This window comes from Sinohyriopsis cumingii, chromosome 3 (assembly GCF_028554795.1).
Source record: "Sinohyriopsis cumingii isolate HCF-2022 chromosome 3, ASM2855479v2, whole genome shotgun sequence".
Classification (NCBI taxonomy): domain Eukaryota; kingdom Metazoa; phylum Mollusca; class Bivalvia; order Unionida; family Unionidae; genus Sinohyriopsis; species Sinohyriopsis cumingii.
The window spans coordinates 2980651-3002014 of record NC_142963.1 but is presented as its reverse complement, the minus strand read 5'-3'; the positions used below and the strand labels follow the sequence as shown (position 1 = coordinate 3002014).

The 21364-nt window shown below is 34.1% G+C and overlaps 1 protein-coding gene across 2 annotated transcripts in view; it reads right to left on the bottom strand.

Annotated features, from left to right (window-relative positions):
• Nucleotides 1-281: 281 nt before the first annotated feature.
• Nucleotides 282-21364, bottom strand: part of LOC149802353 (protein SPMIP2-like) — a 24019-nt gene continuing 2936 nt past the window's right edge. Inside the window, exons 2-6 of one of the 2 annotated variants that reach the window (XM_089951581.1) lie at nt 17061-17284; nt 12987-13045; nt 11260-11444; nt 5400-5513; nt 282-3463 (exon numbers count right to left, since the gene is read on the bottom strand). In XM_089951581.1, the coding sequence (XP_089807707.1) occupies nt 5443-5513; nt 11260-11444; nt 12987-13045; nt 17061-17284 (539 nt within the window). In that variant the 3' untranslated portion in view covers nt 282-3463; nt 5400-5442. The remainder of the gene's footprint in view (nt 3464-5399; nt 5514-11259; nt 11445-12986; nt 13046-17060; nt 17285-21364) is intronic. The other variant, XM_089951583.1, reaches the window with a different exon arrangement.

Here is a 21364-nt window from a genome sequence, read left to right as displayed (position 1 = left end):
CATAAAAACAAAAGAAAGTAACTCACAGGTTAACTCCTCTTGTTTCTGCAAGGTGGCTAAAATGGCAACATGGGTGTAACTACTTTAAACTTGCAACTGTGAACGATTCTTCCAAGAATCCATTGAAACTTGTATTTCATTGTGACCCTCCATCGTTTATTTTCTCCGGTGTAGCAAGTCAAAAGAATATAATTTTTTTATACAACATTTGCTTTATTCCCGGTGAATTTATTGTATTAGGAATACAAAGCAGATGATAACATAAGATGGATGAAAAAGAATTATGTGAATATATGTTTTATTTTTTATGTCACACTTATAACAAATGTTGAGTAGTAAATTAAGAGATATATTTCAACCAATATGCACGTAAACAATACATGTATAACTAAGATAAAGTTCACATTATTTAGCAGCTTGTTCAAGCACCATTATACAGCTCATTGTAGTAAATCACCTAACTGATGGACATATAAATGGCCTCAATTACTTAATGCTCTGGGTTTTTGATGCAAGAAGTTTTTACATTTGTCACCAGAACTCCCATACCAAGTGATCTTTCCTATCACAACGTCAGAAAATAAGGCTTCATTGTTAGCATTCTTTGTTCAAAAGGAGGGGGGGATCCGTAGCCAGAAACTTGGTTATATAACAGAAAATATTGATCTTAGTTGTGAAATTCATAATAAATATGTAATTACAGCGTGTATTTTAAATTGTTCCTTTTCATATGAAATACATTTTATATTGAGAACTTTATTTGCGGATAAACTGTTGAAATTGGTGATTAAATTCTTGCTAGTTTGATTTGAAACTAAGTGTAATTTAAATTATTACATATTAAAAACTATATCATCAATATGCAATGCTCATGTTTATGGCAAATAAATCCAAAAATATACAGGTAAAAAGCTGTTTGAAGTTTAATATTAGTGTATGTTCATTTTGAGTTTTTAAAGCAACACACAAATTTAAAAACAATATATGTATCTTGTTGCTTTTGTTAGCTGTTTGTATGCACATTTATGCTGATGTAAAATGCTGTAGAGCAGTGCTGTCCAACCTTTTTGACACCATGGGCCACTGAAAAATGTTTTTCTTTAAGCTGAGGGCCACAGCAGAAAACTGAAAAGCAACGACTATATAGCTGCTCGAGCTCTAGCGGGCCATTTAAAATCAGCTTGCGGGCCGTGGGTTGGACAGCACTGCTGTAGAGCAACAAGATTCCCAAGTGGGTCTGATATGGCTCACCTGGCTTACACTGGTATAAAAGCCTTACATAACTGTAAGAAAGCAGGTAACTTGGGTTGAAAGTAACAGAATAATTTCTACCTTTTTGCTTGAAACTGGTGTGATTTCATATGTTTAAACTGCACTTCTACGTTGTTTAACTAGATCTTGTACTGACATTTTTAATTTGTATGTGAGAGGTGTTCATACTTGGTATAAATCTATCCACTCTGGTTTTTACTTAGCCAGGCATTTTTCAAGAGAAAGTCAATCTGTGAAGGATTTTTTAAAATAGTTTTAACAATAGCAAAACTTTATGGGACATGAGTATTATATTTAGGTTTCCACCTGGTTGCTATGAAAACCATAATGTTATTGTGGGAGCAACCCCAAACACAATTCTTGCTCAGCATAACCTAAGAAACATTCATACCAAGTTTAATCCAAATTTACTAAACCATTCTAATGAAGCATTCCAAAACTAGCTTTCTACCTGGTTATTGTAGAAGCCACACCTTTGCTAGGTCTTTTCCACCCAAGACAAATTCTGGTAAAGCATGTGTTCAGAAATGATCCTACCACATTTGATCAAAATTGGCCTAACTATTCTCGAGAAATAAAATCGTAATTTGTTGTTCCACCAGGTAGCTATGGAAGTTACATTGTTGTTATGGGAACCATCCACAAAAACAATTATGCTAGAACATGCCCTCAAAATTGCATGTTTAATAAAAATTGGCTTAGCTGTTCTAAAGAAGATGAAAATAGGTTTTCCACCTTGCTACTTTGGAAGACACCACTGTTAGGAAGTACCATGGAAACATATGTAGTAGGACATGTCATATGAATTGTTCCCATTTGGTTTAGTCAAAATTGTTGCAGCCATTATAGAAAAGTTAAAAATAGGAACTTGACACTGTTGCTATGGAAGTCACTCTGTTGCTAAGGGAGCAATCCTGCACATAAATCTGAAAGAGCACAACACAAGAATTGTTTTTACCAAACTTTATCAAAACTGGTTAGTAGTTCTGGAGTATTATTTAAAAATTTTAAATATGGTTGTTAAGGAAGACACCATTGCCAGGGACCAATCCCAAGACCAATTCTAATAAGTTTGATCCAATTTTCTCAGTTGTTCTAGAGAAGAAATTGTAAACAGGTTTTGCACCTGGTTGCTAATGAAGCTATACCACTGCTATGACAGTCACCAAGAACATACTTTTGGTAAAATATATCCTAAGAAACATTCATATAGCATTTTATAAATATTGGCTCAGCCATTCTGGAAAAGAAGTTAAAGTATATTTTTTATGGCTGCAGTGGAAGCCACACTGCTGCTACAGGAGCTATATGAAACACAAATGCCATAAAACAAATTATGTAAAACATGCTAACCAGGGTAGCCAAAATTCACTCATTCTCGAAAAGTTACAAATAGGCTTTCAATAAGGTTTTTATCGAGCATATGGTAAGAAACATTCCTTTATAGTTTGACGAAAATTAGCTAATCTAACGAAACAGTCCAGAATAGGCTTTCCACCTTGTAAGCCATATTGTTGCTAGGGGAGCTGTTCTTGACATAATTTTGACAGAACGTGTCCTAATAAATATTCCTATCATGTTTAATCATATTGGCCCAACCTTTCTGGAGAAGAAATGTTAAAAAACGGTTTCCACATGATTGTTATGGAAGCAGCCACACCACTGCTAGGGAGTCACCCCAAACATAATTTTGACAGAGCATATATGTAAGAATATGTCTGCCAAGTTTGATTCAAATTGACCCAGTGTTTATTTTAAGCGGAAAATATCAAATGTGAATCAACAGTCACATGCTATACCATAAGCTCACTTAGCCCCCAGCCAGATGAATTAACAAATTTGAACTAAGATGCATTATCAGTTCATGTAAGCTTAACAAACTCTATTTACTTTTTTGTTTTCTTTGGATTTTAAAAGTTAATACCTTCAGTGTACATTATTTATTGCTTCAATTAATGAAAAATCAAAGTAAAACGCACATGTGTATTGATACATAGTAAAGAAAGAAATATTGTACAAAAATGGAATTCAGCAGACAACAAGCTTTTAAAAATAATACTGGTGCGGCAAATATTGCGCTGAAGCACTGACTCGCAAGTGCATGGTATTGCACAGTCCCTCAAGCAACAGCTGTGGCAAAGTATAAATAACACGGAAAATACTGATCCCTGGAATGCATAGATAACTTCATCTGCAATTAAAATGACATATTTAAAAATCTTAAAAGAAAATTAGATATTTAAAAATAAATATAAACACCAAACAATGTGAATTCCAGTGTAACAATATTTGCAATATATCTATGCCATTAATTTGACAGAGGTATTTAAAAAGTTACCAGATAAAAATACTGTTACAGTTTCTTCATCACTGGTTTTGAAATCTCAAAATGTATCATTTTTCAGAATGTACAATTCAGCACCACCTCAAAGGCTGGTGAAGCATCCTTTTACAGAATGCATTATCTAACTTCTTTAGGATCCTTTCAAGATAATACATGATTTTTCCTATTGAATTGGAAAGCAATTAATGCTATCCATGATCAATCTCTTTAAATTGGAAAGCAATTAATGCTATCCATGATTAATCTCTTTAAATTGGAAAGCAATTAATGCTATCCATGATTAATCTCTTTAAATTGGAAAGCAATTAATGCTATCCATGATTAATCTCTTTAAATTGGAAAGCAATTAATGCTATCCATGATCAATCTCTTTAAATTGGAAAGCAATCAATGCTATCCATGATTAATCTCTTTAAATTGGAAAGCAATCAATGCTATCCATGATTAATCTCTTTAAATTGGAAAGCAATTAATGCTATCCATGATTAATCTCTTTAAATTGGAAAGAAATTAATGCTATCCATAATTAATCTCTTTAAATTGGAAAGCAATCAATGCAATCTCTGATTATTTTCATTGAAATGGAAAGCAACCGATGCAATGTTATTTTCATTGAATTGGAAAGTTATCAATGCAATCTGTGATTTGTTTCATTGAATTGGAAAGCAATCAATATAAAATCTGTGATTATTTTCACTGAATTGGAAAGCAATCAATGCAATCTGATTATTTTATTGAATTGGAAAGTAATCAATGCAATCTGATTATTTTCACTGAATTGGAAAGTAATCAATGCAATCTGATTATTTTATTGAATTGGAAAGTAATCAATGCAATCTGATTATTTTCACAGAATTGGAAAGTAATCAATGCAATCTGATTATTTTCACTGAATTGGAAAGTAATCAATGCAATCTGATTATTTTCACTGAATTGGAAAGTAATCAATGCAATCTGATTATTTTATTGAATTGGAAAGTAATCAATGCAATCTGATTATTTTCACTGAATTGGAAAGTAATCAATGCAATCTGATTATTTTCACTGAATTGGAAAGTAATCAATGCAATCTGATTATTTTATTGAATTGGAAAGTAATCAATGCAATCTGATTATTTTATTGAATTGGAAAGCAATGAAAGCAATCAATGATCATTCTCTTTGAATTGGAAAGCACAATATCAAGTTTATACAAATTTGCTTTTAATGTTAATTTTTGTGGATAATTCAGTCACTTTCATTGCAAATATTGAATAAAAACCAATATATTACTGGCAAACAGTCTTAAATCAAATTATAATCTTTTTTTCACTAGTAATATACATGAACAGATATTTATTTCTTTATTTGCAGTGCAATTTTGGGAAAGTTTAGTAACTGTCAAAGAGCAAGTGTTGGTTGTAATTGTTTGAGTCTGACAATTTTGTGCAGTCAGGATAAAAAATTGTAACTTTTTTCTTCTTTAAAGTTTGGGATTCATATTTTTACTGTAATTAAAACTTTTAAAATTCTAGTAATAATTGGGAAAAAAGTAGCAAACCTAAACATTTTTTGCACATTTATATTAAACACATTCACATATGCCTGTACTCAGTTTCATACTTTATAGGTATATACCTTCAAGGCAAGTTTTCCTCAATAAATAAACAAATTTCTTAAAAATTTTATTTTGCCTTTTATCATGTGTAGGAATTGTTATTCACCCATGCCAAAATGCTTCCTTAAGCAAGAAACAAATTAACGTTGGAGAAAACAAAGTTAAAAAAACATGTAAAAGCCATACTTATTATATAGATATTGTGCATATCTAAGCTGAAGGTAGTGCTCTATCTCCGTTGTATTGTTTGGAGCCGTTGTTGGTTACCCTCAGCTTCTCCCACATCCTGACCATATGAAGCTACACAGAAATTTAGAACATTATAAGTTAGATTGAACATTATATCAGTATACATACTTGTAACAAAAGAAGGATTTGGACAGTATCATTGCAAACAATTAGTTCTTAGTACACATACTTCTTCAGAAAGTCTTTCTTTGGTAAATAGCCTCAAGGTATTGTCGCGATATAACACTTGAAGCATTCCAGTTGTACAGCTTAAATCAGATACCATCTATACATGCTTATAAGAGAAGTCAAAGTGCAAACAACAAAGATCCTGATCTGCACGTGCAGATCAGGGCCAATGTTTTTTGTTCTACTGATTAATCCGAACAAACTGCACAGACCCAGATCTGCTGGAGAATTATGCGATGGCAGATCTGGGTCTGTGCAGTTTGCATTTGGAATCCTCTCATAAGTGGATATATATGGTAGGTAATTATGCAAAAGAATGCTATATATCTTTTCTTACCTCTGTATTATTCACATTGTTTATGTTCACTCTTACACTGCTTTATGCTACAGTGCTAACATCTCAATCTTTTCTTCAATGGATTAAAATTGTTTGACTTTAATAAATTATTGAAGATTTTACTCGGAATCTATTATTTGTGTTATGTGCATAATATTTCATATTGGATAACAAACAGCCATGCGAAACAAACATTTATTAAACATAAGTGGAGGGTTGCTATAAGTTGGAACTAATTCTGTATGTGTGATAGACATACAAGAAGTTCAGAAGATATACAGGTAACTTTAAAAATTGAAAAGAAAAGATTCTTGATACTATTAGGACTGAGACACATTAAGATAAGAATAAGACTGTTGATAGGCACATCATTGATAACTATAAGGCTGTTGATATGCATAGTGCTAACGCACATCAAGATAACTACAAGCATTTTATTTGCATAGTGCCAAGGTACATTATGATAACAATAAGGCTGTCGATATGCATAGTGCCAAGGCACATCATTGATAACTATAAGACTTAATTTGCTTAGTGCTAATGCACATCAAGATAACTACAAGCATTTTATTTGCAAAGTGCTAAGGCACATCAAGATAACTATAAAACTGTTTATTTGCTTAGTGCTAAGGCACATCAAGATAGCTATAAAACTATTGATTTGCTTAGTGCTAAGGCACATCAAGATACCATAAAACTGTTGATTTGCATAGTGTTAACACACATCAAGATAACTATAAAACTGTTGATTTGCTTAGTGCTAAGGCACATCAAGATTCTATAAAACTGTTGATTTGCATAGTGTTAACACACATCAAAGATAACTATAAAACTGTTGATTTGCTTAGTGCTAAGGCACATCAAGATACTATAAAACTGTTAATTTGCGTAGTGTTAACACACATCAAGATAACTATAAAACTGTTGATTTGCTTAGTGCTAAGGCACATCAAGATAACTACAAGCATTTTATCTGCATAGTGCTTAGGACATCAAGATGACTTTAAGACTTGATTTGCATAGTGCTAAAGCACATCAAGATACATGTAACTACAAGCATATGATCTGCATAGTGCTAAGGCACATCAAGATGACTATAAGACTGTCAATTTGCATACTACTGAGATCAAGGTACATTAACATGAGTAAAAGAACTGATTTGCATGCTGCTACATTTGATGCACATTAAGATAAATATAAGAAAAGTTTTACAAAATCAGATCAAGCCCCTGTAAGGCTCTCAATTCATCATGATTATTTCACCTTCCTTTCATTTTTCTTTTTATTCAGTGACACATAAATGTGTAAGTACACTTTCTATCAAATTGTCTTTATTCAAGGAAAATGTTGATCCAACATGATAAATACTTCAAAATATCCTATAAAGAATGCCAAAGTGACTGAGTACAAAGATCTATGCATTGACTGTTCCTGACTATTGAAGTACACATGCATCTGTTAGCAATCGATCACAAGTGGTGCACAGATATTGCATCTAAATAACTATTTTTCATTAACTTGTAAAAATAGGAACTGAATAAACTTTTAGATATCAACTAAATTCCCCTTAAAATATCATCAGAAGAGTTGAAAAGGTTCAGATGTATGAACTATCTTATAAAAGTCCTTATACCCTTCAAAATGGACCTATTTCCAAATGGAAAAGTGTCATGTGAACCTACCATGAAAATGATGGCCAGTGTCACACTGGCATCATTGAAGTTTGAACTAAATTACATGTTCTTATGATTAAATTTTAATCGATCTGAAAGCAACTAAGAAAAGGAACAAAAAACATTTGATAAAAAGTGTAAAGGTATAACTCCTTTAGTAAAAGTATTTTTTGGTGGATCATATTTGTCCACAAAATTGTTTCACTTATTTGTGGCTTTTTTATTTTGGCCATTTTATGCAAGTTAGATGTATATATTCAGAAGTCAGATGAACATTTTTCAGACTGGTTCATAATAAAAGAAATAACCTCAAGCAGAGAGCTTATGAGCAAAAGAAAAAAGAAAGGACACACTGTTTTATAAATATGATTTTAAGTCACATGATGAGGTAAGTACTAAAAGCCTATCTGAAGTACACCTGAACCATTTTGCACATGTTATCAATGTTGATCATTCATTATTAATACCAGGAATAGTCATTAAAATCAGTGATAGTCATTTATGAAACTGTTATTGGAATATATCTGCTTCATTAAAGCATGCCATATCTAGATGTAATTATGGCCTTTCCAGATCTATATGTAATTACAGCCTTTCCAGATCTATATGTAATTATAGATTTTCCATATCTAGATGTAATTATGGCCTTTCCAGATCTATATGTAATTATGGATATTCCTTATCTAGATATAATTATGGATTTTCCATATCTAGATATAATTATGGATTTTCCATATCTAGATGTAACTATGGCCTTTCCAGATCTATATGTAATTATGGATTTTCCATATCTAGATGTAATTATGGCCATTCCAGATCTATATGTAATTATGGATTTTCCATATCTAGATGTAAGAATGGCCTTTCCAGATCTAGATGTAATTATGGCCTTTCTATATCTAGATATAATTATGGATTTTCCATATCTAGATATAATTATGGATTTTCCATATCTAGATATAGCTATGGCCTTTCCAAATCTATATGTAATTACAGCCTTTCCAGATCTATATGTAATTATGGATTTTCCATATCTAGATATAATTATGGCCTTTCCAGATCTACATGTAATTATAGATTTTCCTTATCTAGATATAATTATGGATTTTCCATATCTAGATATAATTATGGATTTTCCATATCTAGATGTAACTATGGCCTTTCCAGATCTATATGTAATTATGGATTTTCCATATCTAGATGTAATTATGGCCATTCCAGATCTATATGTAATTATGGATTTTCCATATCTAGATGTAAGAATGGCCTTTCCAGATCTAGATGTAATTATGGCCTTTCTATATCTAGATATAATTATGGATTTTCCATATCTAGATATAATTATGGATTTTCCATATCTAGATATAGCTATGGCCTTTCCAAATCTATATGTAATTACAGCCTTTCCAGATCTATATGTAATTATGGATTTTCCATATCTAGATATAATTATGGCCTTTCCAGATCTACATGTAATTATAGATTTTCCTTATCTAGATATAATTATGGATTTTCCATATCTAGATATAATTATGGATTTTCCATATCTAGATGTAACTATGGCCTTTCCAGATCTATAAGTAATTATGGATTTTCCATATCTAGATGTAATTATGGCCATTCCAGATCTATATGTAATTATGGATTTTCCATATCTAGATGTAATTATGGCCTTTCCATATCTAGATGTAAGAATGGCCTTTCCAGATCTAGATGTAATTATAGCCTTTCTATATCTAGATGTAATTATGGATTTTCCATATCTAGATTTAATTATGGCCTTTCCAGATCTATATGTAATTATGGCCTTTCCAGAGCTATATGTAATTATGGCCTTTCCAGATCTATATGTAATTATGGCCTTTCCAGGTCTAGGTGTAATTATGGCCTTTCTATATCTAGATGTAATTATGGATTTTCCATATCTAGATGTAATTATGGATTTTCCATATCTAGATGTAATTATGGCCTTTCCAGATCTATATGTAATTATGGCCTTTCCAGATCTATATGTAATTATGGATTTTCCATATCTAGATGTAATTATGGCCTTTCCAGATCTATATGTATATATGGATTTTCCATATCTAGATGTAATTATGGCCTTTCCAGATCTATATGTAATTATGTATTTTCCATATCTAGAAGTAATTATGACCTTTCCATATCTATGTGTAATTATGGATTTTCCATATCTAGATGTAATTATGGCCTTTCCAGATCTATATGTAATTATGGCCTTTCCGGATCTAGATGTAATTATGGATTTTCCAGATCTATATGTAATTATGGATTTCCCATATCTAGATGTAATTATGGCCTTTCCAGATCTACATGTAACTATGGCCTTTTCAGATCTATATGTAATTATGAACTTTCCATATCTAGTTGTAATTACAGCCTTTCCAGATCTATATGTAATTATGGCCTTTCCATATCTAGATGTAATTATGGATTTTCCAGATCTGGATGCAATTATAGTCTTTCCAGATCTAGATGTAACTATGGCCTTTCCAGATCTATATGTAATTATGGCCTTTCCATATCTAGATGTAATTACGGATTTTCCAGATCTATATGTGATTATGGATTTTCCATATCTAGATGTAATTATGGCCTTTCCAGATCTATATGTAATTATGACCTTTCCAGATCTATATGTAATTATGGATTTTCCATATCTAGATGCAATTACAGCCTTTCCAGATCTGTATGTAATTACGGATTTTCCATATCTAGATGCAATTACAGCCTTTCCAAATCCACACGGAATCATTATGTTGTATCTGGTGGCACCAATATTATGACAAAGATTCAATTTATCGAAGATCATATGTCTATTATTTTACAGTCCATAAATTTTCATATAGCTGTTAACTATGTTTAGCTATTTGAGCTATTGCCGTAATGCAGTTCTGCAAAGGTATAAAATGGACAACTATAATTGTGTAAGTTTGTGATTTAAAAAACAAGTTTTCCTATTCTGACCACCTTTGTTACTTAAATTAAAATTCCAGAAAACGTACATAAACATTTGAAAATTCCAACAAAATACAACTGTGATTTATTGGTTCTTGCATTTTCTGCAGGCCCAATGCGCCCTCTCTTATATCGTAACAGATAATAATGGAGGCAGAAGCAAGAAGCACAGGTTAGCATGTAGAACTTGTGACTGAAAGCATGTAGGTTCAAATCCCGCCATCCGATCAGCCTGGCTGGGCCACAGTGATGTGTCCATGGGCAAAGCACTTTTTACTCTAAATACCGCAGCACCTAATAACTTGTGTTGATGTGCCATAAAACATCAAACTAAACCAAACAGTTGGTTCTAGGAAGATTTCAAACTTGCAGTACAAGTACTGTCCCCTTCGATTCAAAGTTGCTGGTGTTAAGTTTTGGACGACGGTTCATTGTTTCATGCAGTATCCAAAACATCAATGAGGCAAACCAAACAAGCCAAAGAAAGTTTTATATCTTTCAAGTTGCTGCTCAAACCACGTTATGATAAAGAGAGATCAGTAAAAAGCGAGCTAAAGCCATGCTAGCATTACGTAAATAGGATTATTGCCAGGTAGAGCTGAGCTAGTACTATCTGAAAAAAAGTTACGTGTTCATCAACCTTTGATGCTGTAATAGTTGGTGTACGATGTGGCAGCGGGAGTTCGCGACTGTTTGAAATGTAAGCTGTTATATTTAGACATACGTGTTGAACGGTATGGCCAGCCATTACTCGCAGGCCGGTATACATTCATTACACGTGCAGCGTCGGATTCAGGTGGAAACTCATCATCTGGGCCCGGGTACCTGTAGAAAAGGGAGAGAGAAAAAAAATAGGAATGAATGCGTGAAGACACCTTAAGTGCATCTCCAAAGATTCCATCGCAAAAGTGGATTCTTCTGCTGAGATGTATTCTGCAAAAAGAAAAAGAATTGATACCATTTTGTTCCCTTACAAAAAATATCCTTCCTATAACGTCATCTTCGCATCGCAGAAAAAGTAGCCCGATAAGGGGGTGGGGTGAAGCACTATATTATTATAAAGCTAAATTTACACTGACCTTAGTTCAATTTAAAAAAAGAAATGGAAAGCTGCACTTAATGCAAATGACAAAGCGTGATTGATGCATGGTTTAATATATCCACGTGATGTATTTTCTATAGTTAGCAATAGACAGAAATACAAATCTAAAACATTTTTTACATTAAAAGTTCTGTTTCAAAGTTGGCAGCCATTAAATTGGCTAGATTTGTTTATCGCAATGTTGAATCAATCAATCACCCGTTGCTGCCGTTATCTAAATGTATATCGAGGTAAACACGCGTTTTATTGCGTGTAAGTGAGTGCAATTATGTTTGAATGACATGGTGTCGAGTGCGACTTTTGGCTAACTACTGCTAAACTAAAATAGTGCCTCAATGATTTGTTTGAGTTCGTATTTGCCATTGAAATGTTTTCGAACACCTAGTGCATTAAAAATCAAGACGTATTTCATCTCTACGATAACGGACATAAATCCCAGTGCAATAAAATAAATCAATAACTGGAAAAATAAAACTGACAGGTCTTTGTTCATATCCAAATGACAGCCATTTATATTGAAAATAAAGCGTACTTAAAGGAGGAATGAACAATGAAACACTGTACCTGGATACGTTAAAGTTATTTATGCTTTAAGACTGAAGGAGGTTTATTCACAGTAAGGTTGTAAATTTTCGGTGTGAAATATAACTTAGAGAAAGCTGTAGACTGCAATGGTTGGACCAGAAGCAGCAAAAATGTATAGCTTTGGGTGGGTAAATTCTTCAATGTTCACGTGTCGCCTGAGAGATGATAACCAAGTCCGTCATTTGTGCATATTTTTTAAACAAGAAAGTTCATCTGGAAATAACACCGCATGAGTAAACATAAATTTTGAGTAATTTTTTTAAATTACTGAACTTACATGGAAGATGAAGTTTGAATAAATCTGATTCATTCATATATTTTAAACAAAACAAAATATTTAGAATTCTAAACGTTCTGGCCCAGTGTTGGAACGAAGACTAAAGAGGTGTGATTACTCGGAGTCCCACATAGCTCATGACGAGATTTGTCAGTGGTCAAATGGAATGACTGATTCTTGGACACACACATACACACACATACACACACACACACACACACACACACACATATATATATATATATATATATATATATATATATATATATATATATATATATATATATATATATATATATATATGAAACGATTAGATTCACGTCTTGCTCAGTCATATTTTATGGAAAATATTAGAATCCAGAATTGATCCTTCCACTAAATTAACAAACATGGCAATACTCACCAAGCATTTTGATAAAGATGAGAATGTCTGTCTTCACATTCTTGTCGAAAATGCCCAAGCTGAAAGTAAGTAATTAAGTAAGTAAATACTGCCCAAAATATACTCCGGAAGGATACAAAAGTCGGCTATAAGTAGTGGAATATTAAATTTTTTTTTATTCACGTGTGAAAATTATAACAAGACAAATAAGGTACCGGTCTGAAACAACTTCGCCGACTTTGGGGTAAAGCCATCCCATCGGACACCTTTTTAACCATAACTCTATCAGCGTCAGGAAAACTTCAACAGTTTCAAGATGCAACTAGTATATAGATATGGTGGGCCTAAAGGAACACGAAATGAAACAATGGATTGGATATAAGCTTAAAAGGTTTAATTAAAAACAGAACAAGTAGGATGAGCTTCAAGAGAGAAAGTATTGGCACCTGTGCCTTAAAGACCTCGAATAATTTAACTGACCATGTAATGCATTCCTTTCCTTTATACATTTTGGGATGACTGAGTAATTCCTGATGTTCAGATTGCAAGATGGAATATAGCAGGTTATACTGTAATAGTGACGCGCCTTTCTCATCGATAGTCAATGCTGACATCTTTCCCGATGGCAACGAACTGCATGCTTGAATTTTCAAGAATGCGACTAACCGTGCATCCCGCCCTCTATTTGAAAAGGTCACGGTTGTAATTGCTCACATCTTGTCCACATTTGATCTGTTACGATATCTGTTTCGTAATTATCTGGAAGCCCACCGCTGTACCTTTTCCATGTCAAGTACATAGGGGGTCGTATCGTTGCTTAAAATTGACCTGTCATCATGTACTATAGCTGTACCCTTTCCATGTCAAGTACATAGGGGGTCGTATCGTTGCTTTTAAGCAACGATAAGACCCCCTATGTACTTGACATGGAAAAGGTACAGCGGTGGGCTTCCAGATAATTACGAAACAGATATAGAGGGGCGGATTAAGGCTCACTGGTGCCCTAAGCACTGACAAATCTTGGTGCCCCCCTCCTTTTCACGTACACCGGGAAGATAACCCTAGGGTGCACCATGATCAACAAACAGAACATTATGATCAATTTGCACTAGTTTCATCAATTTTTTTTTTTACAAATCTTATTCGTTTTTTCTTTTCTTTTCACCCTTTTCTCAACTTTGTGGTGCCCCCTATGGCCCTGGTGCCCTAAGCACGTGCTTAGTCTGCTTAATGGTTAATACGCCCCTATATATATATATATATATATATATATATATATATATATATATAATAACAAAAACAAGGGAGGACACTTCTCTCCTTTCTCGCGCGACCCATATGAGAATAAACGCTGTTATTTCAAGCCACATTTCGCGTAGCGTAATAAATTTGGTACCGATGTTTAGCTCAGGCATTCAACTGTGTATCCCTATCAAAAGTTTGAATTAATATCATACCTTTAAGAAATGCCAAATCATTTTCCCACGGTACCGCTCGACACGTACCTGATCGCGCCCGCTTAATATGCAAGAACAAAGCGCTGAATGAAATACTGTCCTTTCATTGGGTAAAAGAAAATAACGTCCTGTATTTATTTATAACTTATTTTCAGTTGACCAATGAGAAGGTAGCATTCCATTCAGGTCGTTGTTTTTGCATATTAAGCGGGCGCGATCAGGTACATGTCGAGCGGTACCGTGGGAAAAAGATTTGGAATTCCTTAAAGGTATGATAATAAGCCAAACTTCGGACATGCATACAAAGTCGAATGCCTGAGCTAAACATTAGTACCAAGAAAGCTCAGAGTCTTGCTTGCTTTCTTACAGATGTTTACTTGGATCTTCCAGTTTTGGTACAATGCTACAATGCAGATGCATATAGCTCGAACGTGTAGCCAGGTTACGGTTTAATCTTCATCAAACATGAAATCCGGACTTGGTTTAGAGGATGCAACGGCAACTGAACCCCATGAAAGTTTTAATATTTTAGGTTCAATGGCTTTGTGTTAGATGCTAAAAAGTATATTGCAACACCAGTAATTACAGGGCGAGAGAAAAATTTAACTGAGATAATTTCAAGTAAAATAAAATAACACTTTAAAGATAGCATCAATCAACTTTGATCGATTCTGGACTCAAGATAACACGTTATGCCTTTTTCTTAGCAGAAATCAAAAGTCTGCTGATGAAAGTAAGACAATACATTGCGGGAACATTTCATGGATAGATCTCTATTTCAGATCAAAGCACGTTTAACATATATGCAAAAGTAAAATAATGTGAAAAGCTTGAGACTGATGTTGAATACGCTTAACTTCGTAGTATACCATACAATACCACATAAGCATTTTTTTTTATAAATAAATTGGCACAGGGATCAAAAGGAACACGGTGAACTACCACAGAAACTAGTATGTTAAAATAATTGTAAAATTTTGATTCTTTGTGATTAAAAATAGGAGCCCAATAGAAAATCTTGAAGATCAATACCAGTGCGCGTAGAGGAAGAATGGACTAAACTCAGACTGTTTTATAGTTGCTTCTGGTTTATGATACAATAATTTTAGGACAACGATTTCTACAAATTTAGCTTCTACATATAATTCTTCAAGTTGTGTATTTTATCAAATTAATCACATTTTTCATATGAAAATGAAGAGATTGTTTTTAATTGTTGTTAACATATTTCTTGCGCGGATTGATCCAGCAAACAGTGTTGGGGCTTAAAACATTACAGAGTAGTCGTATGCGACATATCTCTAAGCGAAAGTCTTTAAACAAAAGATTTTAGATATTGTGAGGATTCTGGTTCTTAGTTTTGTTTATTTCTGTATTTAAACGTGAACTGTGAGGCCTTCACAAGTTTGGGGTCTAATTTGCTAAACGGACGCTACAAATTTCGATTGTCATTTAATTTCGGCTTGCAATCAAAATCTCATCCCCGAGTTCTCCGTCGTTTTCAAACATGATTATGAGAGTGACGCGAATTAAAATCGCTTCTGAAACAAGCAATTTTATTACTTCTAGTATATTTGATCGGCAGTTAAAGTTTGTACCATTTGTCATTGAGTGTAACAGGTACTTTATGTGTAACACTGAACATAAAAAAGAAACAGGGAATGTAACTGAAATATTTCATTATGAAAAATATAACAAAATGAGATGTATGTAAAAAGCATTGCTTTAGACTAGGATTTCATCTACAGTATTCTATGACTGCTGTCGAATTGTACGTAGATCAGGCGTGTTTTCAAACGAATTTTTAAGTATACGATTAAAAAAAAAGGAACATTATGTTTTAAAGGACAAAAAGTAGAAAATGTTTAAAGGTCCCCCATCATATAGATGCTCTTTCCAAAGATGATGAGAAAATGAGACATCAACACAACAGCATGGAATATAAATGTGGCATTCAACTAGAAGACCACAATTACGAAAAACTAAAAACATCAGTCCAAAAACAAATTTAACACTATCCTCAACCAAATTAGAAACGTTTTCTGCATAATCCCGAGAGATAACGAGAGTGTGTGTGTGTGTGTGTGTGTGTGTGTGTGTGTGTGTGTGTGTGTGTGTGTGAGCCTGCGAACCAAAAGTAAAATAGCCAAATTTGATAAGTATTAGATATTTACGAGGTAGTACATGGTTTGAGTGTAAGTAAAAGATGAAATGGGCTGGATACGCTTTGGGTAGGTTGAAGTCCAGGCATCCAAGCAAGGCACGAACATCAAGTGTCATAAACGCGAAGAGTCAGTCAAAGACAGCATGGAAGATAACCACTGAATGGGAAAAACAATTTATGTAGAAAAACCTCAGGAAAACAAAAAACTTGGAGGGGTTAAAAGAGACAATAATGGTTTCAGTTTACTGACGCCTGTCACACAGAGTTCCTACTACCGTTCGATCAAGTCCATGATAAAAGTAAGTTCTTTTATGATTTAAAAACGTCAAGCTGAAACCAAAACTGAAAAGTTTAATGATTTCAAGGCCTCGTATAGTACGCCAGATCTTAATCTGTTGGTAAAATCTACACAGTATGCTACGCAAAGGAAAATTTATCAAGCAAGATATCCTCCAACGTCGACATATCACTTACCATGATCTGTCTGCCAGAATTAGGCATGGACCAGTCCGCATGGGTCGGAACGCGCCACCCTATCTCCCCTACTCGACTGGTCTTGGGTCGAGGGAAAGGGGTGTTGGGTGCTGCTCTCCACAAATAGCTCACTTCGCTGCTTCCCTCCCTGGACATTGTCCCAATACCTATGTATCTGTTCTCTGGTTCCACCCTCACTCGGTGGTCCGTAACGCCGCACGGGCCTATATATATATATATATATATATATATATATATATATATATATATATATATATATATATATATATATATATAGAGAGAGAGAGAGAGAGAGAGAGAGAGCGTTGAAATTTAAAAACAAAGCACACACACACACACACACAAGAGAAATGCCGACAGATATACAAATATATATAAAGAATATAAGTCGGTCTTATGGTGAATAAAGGTCTATAAAGTGTAGTGGATCCAGCAAGTTATAGCGCATGTCAGGGTTTCATTAAGATAAATACAACAAACTTACAACTGATAGTGCAAAACTTGTTTGTAACTAGCGTAAGTGCTTTCAGCTGTCATTGAGTCTTTGTCAAATGAAAACCCTAACAGAGACAAGACAAACAATAAACATTAAACAATACGTTGAAAGGACAAAAGTTTATATGACTATTTCTTATGGAATTAAAGCTTGAAAATGTTTGATGTTTCGCCTCACTGGATTAGTTTGACTGATGATGTGGTAAACTATAGTTCGTTCCCCATAGCGTCGCAAATTTTTCCAATCTCAGTAAATTTTAAATGTAGCTAAAAGTACCTGTGGGGTTTATTTTGTTGATTTTTTTTTAAACGTAGCTTCAACAGTTGTAGTCATATTGCTACGATGTCTGCAGTGCGGCAGTTTATAGTGAAGTCTAGCCACAGGCATGCAGCATGATGTCCCACCCAGTCACATTATCCTGACACCAGGCCGACGTGTCCTAACACTAACCTCCTAATACTGAGCGCAATGCGAGGAAGCTGCTAGTACCATTTGTATGTCTTTGGTATGACTCGGCGAGGGTTTGAACCCAAGCCGAATCATGCCAAAGACTTATGAAATTGGTACTAGCAGCTGCCTCAGTTGGCACGCAGCATTAAGACTCGTTTTAAATACTTCGTGAGAAAAAATATTAGGTACTTTTAGCTAGGGCTTATATTTAATAACGCTGACCTGCAAATGTATAGTTACAGGTAGGAAAAAATCGAAGTGCTCTGTCGAACGAACTATAGTTGGTATTTACAAATAGTTAAAAGTTTTATGACTTCAAGCCCACATATCAGCTTATAGTTCACGTATGCATTCATGCTTGGCCGAGAACATTTTTAAGAAGATTGTGGTTCATGCTAGCGATGGATCGCGCCGAGATTTTTAGCGCATCTGACTCTTGACCATGTGAAGACGAAAACTATTTGCATGATATGCATTGCAAACACTTTAAGAATGGTATTTTAATTTCGTTCTCATTAAATCTAGTATGAATTGTTGAAAAAAACCACATTTTTAAGAAAACAAAATGCCAATTCAAAATAAGCAATACTGGTCTTCACCAACACATCTTAAGTCTAAACGTAGAATGACATCTATAAATCGAAATGGTTGATATTCAAGGATAATATGATGTTGTTGTTGTGTGATTTAACGCCATTTTTCAGCACACGATAGGCTATGCATGGCGGCCAGTATTAATGGTGGAGGAAGAACCCGGGAAAACCCAGAGAAGAACCACCGACCCACGAGAAGCTACTGGCAAGCTTTCTCACATACCCACATTGGCCGAATCCTGGACTCGAACCCACGCAGACAGAGGTGAGATGGCAGTGATCCGTAATGGAGAGCGCTTCAGACCACTCGGCCACTCGGGGCCCCCAAGGATAATATGAAATTGATCGCTCATTCGCTTCAAGCATAGACTGCATTTTAAACGTGTTGGTGAAGTTGGGGTCTGGTCAATATAAAATTAGAGCAATTTGTGACACCTGTATTTCAATTTGTACACAAGGGTGAACAAGTCACCTGATAATATAAGAATTCAACGAACTCTTACAAACTTATCTGCTTTTAATTGAGAGAGAGAGAGAGAGAGAGAGAGAGAGAGAGAGAGAGAGAGAGAGAGAGAGAAAGGGATTGGGGAGGGAGGACAGAAACATCTTCAGTTTCTATCCAATGACACACAATCGTCCCAGAATAATATTTTAGTCCAAAGAGCACCCTGTAATTCCAATTATTAACACAAACAAATGTCGCCTCTCAAATTATATCTAAACACAGAATTAAATAAATTTGCAGACTAATATTAACTAAAGGACATATCAAATAAGAATACAGAATAGGAATCCGAAAATAGGAATGAAATCAATTGCTCCGTTCTCTCCTTATATACACCACCAAGAGTCTATTATGGCAATATGTTGCAATATCCCCCTCTGTCAGACATTACTGCTCATTCTAATACTTCACAATATATATTCACGTGATCTAAGTACCAGAACTCAACCACCTTACTCTAAAAATCCACAATACATAACTAAAAACTCGAAAATGTCTTTATTATTAGAAACTTAACATCTATTTATAGATCATATGCAATCTACAGACACTGTTATTATCTAAAAATTGAATCTGTAACCGTATACGAAATTAACTATGCAATATCCTCTTTATAGATAATCACTACAATTTACAGTCACGAAGACCGCTCCGGTTGGTCTAGTGGTTAGAGCGTCCGCCTCAGATCCGGGAGGTCGCGGGTTCGAACCCCGGCCGATTGATATCATAGACTTATAAAACTGGTACTAACAGCTGCCCCGCATGGCGTTCAGCATTAAGAGGTTAGTGTTAGGACTGGTCGGCCTGGTGTCAGGATAATGTGATAGGTGGGACATTATGCTGCATGTATGCGACATGATGCCCCAGTGCTAGACATCACTTTAAACTGCCACACTGCAGACATCGTTGCGATATGGCTGAAAAATATTGACAGCTAAGTAACAAATCAAAATCGAACACACACATACAGCCATGAACAAATGTTATAAATAAATATAGATATAAAAAACAAAACCCTCATAAGGAAAAGAAAGATTTATGCAATAAAGCTTTCTTTAACACATTAATCAAACACCCATATAATAATAATAATAATAATAATAATAATAATAATAAAATTACACAGAAAATGTATTATTTATTATTTATTTTCCCTTATGTTCCTAATGCCGATGTCGTATTCTTGCAACAGGAAACTGCACCTCAACAATCTCGGATTTGTATCTTTCATTTTGTTCATTAAAGTAAGTGGGTTGTGATCACTGAATACAATACTCAGAGAAGGAGCTGAATTAATATACACTTCAAAGTGTTGTTAAACCAAAATTAAAAAAGCGAGGCAGTCCTCGATAGTGGAATAATTTATCTGGTGCTTATTTAATTGTTTTTTTTATATAGAGAAAAAACATACTGGATGATCCACACCATTTTTGTCTTATTAAATTAATACGCCACCAATCCCTACATCACTTGCATAAACATACATTTGAAATGATTGTTTAAAATCTGGAGCTGAAAGAACCGATGGGTTTTTAAGTATGGCCTTTAATTTATCGAAAGTCTCCTCATATTTATCAGACCAATACTGCTTGTTTCTCATGCAATAAATTCGTCAGCATGGGGGGTTCAGCAATGTTTGAAACATTTGAGCAAAATTTCCGTTAATATCCATCCCTACCCAAAAATAGAATCAGTTGCTTTCTTGCTGTATAAGAACCATAGTACCTGTCCTGAGAAGGACAATGAGGTATAAGCAAGAGAGACAGACCGTTATCACCATTCTGAAAATTTCTTTCCTCTGTAGTTTTGTCATACCTTAATGTCATTTTTGATTGAGTAGAGTGAAGATTATTTCTTACTACTTCACGAGCCTTTGACAGATTATTTCAAATCAGAGACATAAACCAGAAGATTCATCTCTGAATCTTCTCTTGAAAGAAGTTTGTTTTCTAACAAATTTAATGGGCCAAAGCTAGTTCTAAAAGACTAAACCGGAAGTATATAGTAAGATCTACATTATTTGGAAACATCGCTTTTCATTTTCAGTCAATAAAAATGATGTTAAGTCTTACTGACTCCTAAATGACCAGGAATTTGCAAACTTAATCACATTACACATTTGGCAAATTATTTTGGTTAACTCGCACAGAGGCTTTTCTTTGTTTTGTACTGGATCGTTGACCATTTTAATTTATTTCTAAGAACTCAAATGCTTCAAGAAAAATAATTTTTTATACCT